This window comes from Ochotona curzoniae, unplaced genomic scaffold (genome assembly GCF_017591425.1).
Source record: "Ochotona curzoniae isolate NIBS_2020 unplaced genomic scaffold, NIBS_Ocur_1.0 contig_1274, whole genome shotgun sequence".
NCBI lineage: Eukaryota > Metazoa > Chordata > Mammalia > Lagomorpha > Ochotonidae > Ochotona > Ochotona curzoniae.
Window position 1 is genome coordinate 7,221,407 of NW_024465023.1, and position 2,971 is coordinate 7,224,377.

The 2,971-nt window shown below is 60.1% G+C and overlaps 1 protein-coding gene across 1 annotated transcript; it reads left to right on the top strand.

Moving 5' to 3' along the window:
- Window positions 1-515: 515 nt before the first annotated feature.
- LOC121171183 (diphosphoinositol polyphosphate phosphohydrolase 3-alpha-like) lies at window positions 516-1,040 on the top strand. The gene has a single exon (XM_041002760.1). The coding sequence runs from the start codon at window positions 516-518 to the stop codon at window positions 1,038-1,040; it is 525 nt and encodes a 174-aa protein (XP_040858694.1).
- Window positions 1,041-2,971: the final 1,931 nt, after the last annotated feature.

Here is a 2,971-nt window from a genome sequence, read left to right on the forward strand (position 1 = left end):
TCCCGCTCCCGCTCCCGCTCCTCAGGCGGCCCCGAGGGCCACGCGCTGGGCCCGGCGGCACGCGCGGCTCCCGGCGGCGGCGTGGCGGCCGGCGCGCTCCCCACCTCCTCGCCGGCGGCGGGCCCGGGACCCTCGGCGCGCGCCCGGCCGGCCGCCCGCCCCACGGAGCGCCCGAGTGACGCGGCCGCCCGCCCTGCGCCCGCCTCCGCGCCGCCCCGCCCGCCCCGCCTCGGCCGGCCTTAAGCTGCGGGCTCGCGGCTCGGACGCCGCTCTTCCCGCTCCGCGCCTCGGGTGCTCCCGCTGCGCGCCGCGGCTGCCTCCCCGCTCCACGCCGCCGTCCCCGCTCCGCCCGCGGCTGCCTCCCCGCTCCACGCCGCCGTCCCCGCTCCGCCCGCGGCTGCCTCCCGCTCCACGCCGCCGTCCCCGCTCCGCCCGCGGCTGCCTCCCGCTCCACGCCGCCGTCCCCGCTCCGCCCGCGGCTGCCTCCCCGCCGGCACCTGCGCTCCCCGCTGAGGATGAAGTGCAAGCCGAACCAGACGCGCACCTACGACCCCGAGGGCTTCAAGCAGCGCGCCGCGTGCCTGTGCTTCCGCAGCGAGCGCGAGGACGAGGTGCTGCTGGTGAGCAGCAGCCGCCACCCCGACCGCTGGATCGTGCCCGGCGGGGGCATGGAGCCCGAGGAGGAGCCGTGCGGCGCGGCCGTGCGCGAGGTGTACGAGGAGGCGGGCGTCAGGGGCAAGTTGGGCCGGCTGCTGGGCGTCTTCGAGCAGAACCAGGCCCGCAAGCACCGCACCTACGTGTATGTGCTCACCGTCACCGAGCTGCTGGAGGACTGGGAGGACTCGGTGAACATCGGCAGGAAGCGCGAGTGGTTCAAAGTCGACGATGCCATCAAGGTGCTGCAGTGCCACAAGCCGGTGCACGCCGAGTACCTGCAGAAGCTCCGGCGGGGCGGCTCCCCGGCCCGTGGCAACTGCGTGGCCTCCTCGCCTCTGCCGCCGCCGCCGCCGCCGCCGCCCCCGGCCGGCCAGCTCTGGTAGGTGCTGCGCCCCGCGCCCACCCTGCCCTGCCCGGGGACACCTCCGCCGCCCCGTGCGCCCTCGGGGAGCAGTGAGGCGCCTTTTGTCTCGGGGCCGGGCTCGCCTGTGCTCCTGCAGCTGCTGGAGGTCCCCGGGCCGCTGCTGCTGCCTTGGGGGCCTCTGCTGCCCGGGGCGTGTCTGCAGGTGCCTTGGGCTGTGCTCCTGGGGAGGGCTCCTTGGGCTGCTGCTTCGGGGTGTGGGGCTGCTGCTGGGCGCTGAGCTCGGAGGGGCCCGGGAGTGTGTGCCGCGATGCCAGCTTCAGCTTCGGGGTCCAGTCCTGCAGCTGGCCGCCGCCCCCATGTGGTTCGGCCCCCTGCAAGTGTCCTCTCTCCTGCCAGGTGCACCTCTGTCAGCCCCCCATTTCCCAGCCTCTGCTGGGCATTTGACCCACTGCATTCCCACCTGTGGGAAGGGGGCTCTGGAGCTCTCCAGCTCAGCCCAGTGTGTGAGCCCCGCCTTCCCGGTGCTGTGCCCCATGCTGCTCTTCCTGCAGGGTCTGTGCCCAGTCCTCTTTCCCCATCGCGGGTCCTCAGGGCAGGCTGTGTGGGCCGGTTCCCATAGAGTGCACAGGGACAGTGGGGGACTGCTGCGTGGATGGGTTGACGCTTGTCCCAGTGCTGGCCCCTGGAGCAGCCTTGCCTTAGACCATGCCCACTGTACCCCTGCCCCAGTGGGCCTTGTCCAGGCTCACCTGCTGCTCTCAGGGTCACAGTCTGGTCGGGGAGGGGCAAGGGGCTCCCACTCCGGGGTTAGGGCTCTTGTTGCTCAGGCTGCCCCCCCCCCCCCCCGCCTGGGGCACTGTGTGAGCTGGCGCTCTGCCTGCCCACCTGTTCTGTCCCTGTACTTGTTCTAGGGGTAGGCGGGGAAGGTTCTGAGTCCAGGGCAAGCTTTCCCCAGTGCCTCTTTCAGAGCATTCACATCTGCCCTGGTGCTTGCAGTCAAGAATCCCGTCTGGAACACGGAAATCTCACTCCTGGAACTTCCCCTGTGCCCCAGCCTTGTTCAAACGCAGGTAGATGGGACTCCTAGCTTGGTCAACATTTAAGCATTTAAAATCATTTTTTTAAACTAATAAGTATAGACCAAATACAGTATTTATTTAAGGTAAGCTTATTTTGAAAATGAGTGCTGCTAAAAGTTGAATGTAATTGTTCTCTAGGGAACATAGTGAGTATTTTATTGATATGCAAGATTACATAGAGAATACATACGTTAAGTGTTCAGCTTATTGAACTTTTACTTAAGGAACCCCCACAAGTATTTAGCATTTTTGTATCCAACAGCCGGGTACTGTCCTCCTGATTTATACAATATACTCCTTTATTCTGCCTCCTATTTAGTTTATGTACGTGGAAGTTCAAAACATTACAATATTGTTTCACTTGGGTGACATTATAACTTCACTAATCATGATTTTTATATTCAGGTAAAATCAGATGCCCTTTCACATCCTAAAGAATATACTTTTTCTTTTTAAAATAACTATAGCTTACTACATATCTAATTATTGACAATCTTTAAGTCTCAGGTCACAAAACATAATTATTTCAGAGGAAAGATTAAACCAGAAAATAAATAAGTGACTTTTTAAAACCAAAAACAGTTTTATTACCTGAATTGTGTGGTCTGCACAGAGATAGCTATGGGATTTTTTTAATAAGGTGATATACATATTGCATCTGTATTTGAAATAAGTACTTTTAATTACAACTTCAATTTGAAATGTTATTTTAAATAGTTCTGCAATTCAGTCTCTGAATGGCCCTAGGGTTTTTTTAATCCCATTAACTTACTTTTTCAAGAAGACTGGTGACTTTTTTTTCTTAAGATTTATTTTTATTGGAAAGACGGATATACAGAGAGGAGAGACAGAGAGGAAGATCTTCAGTCCG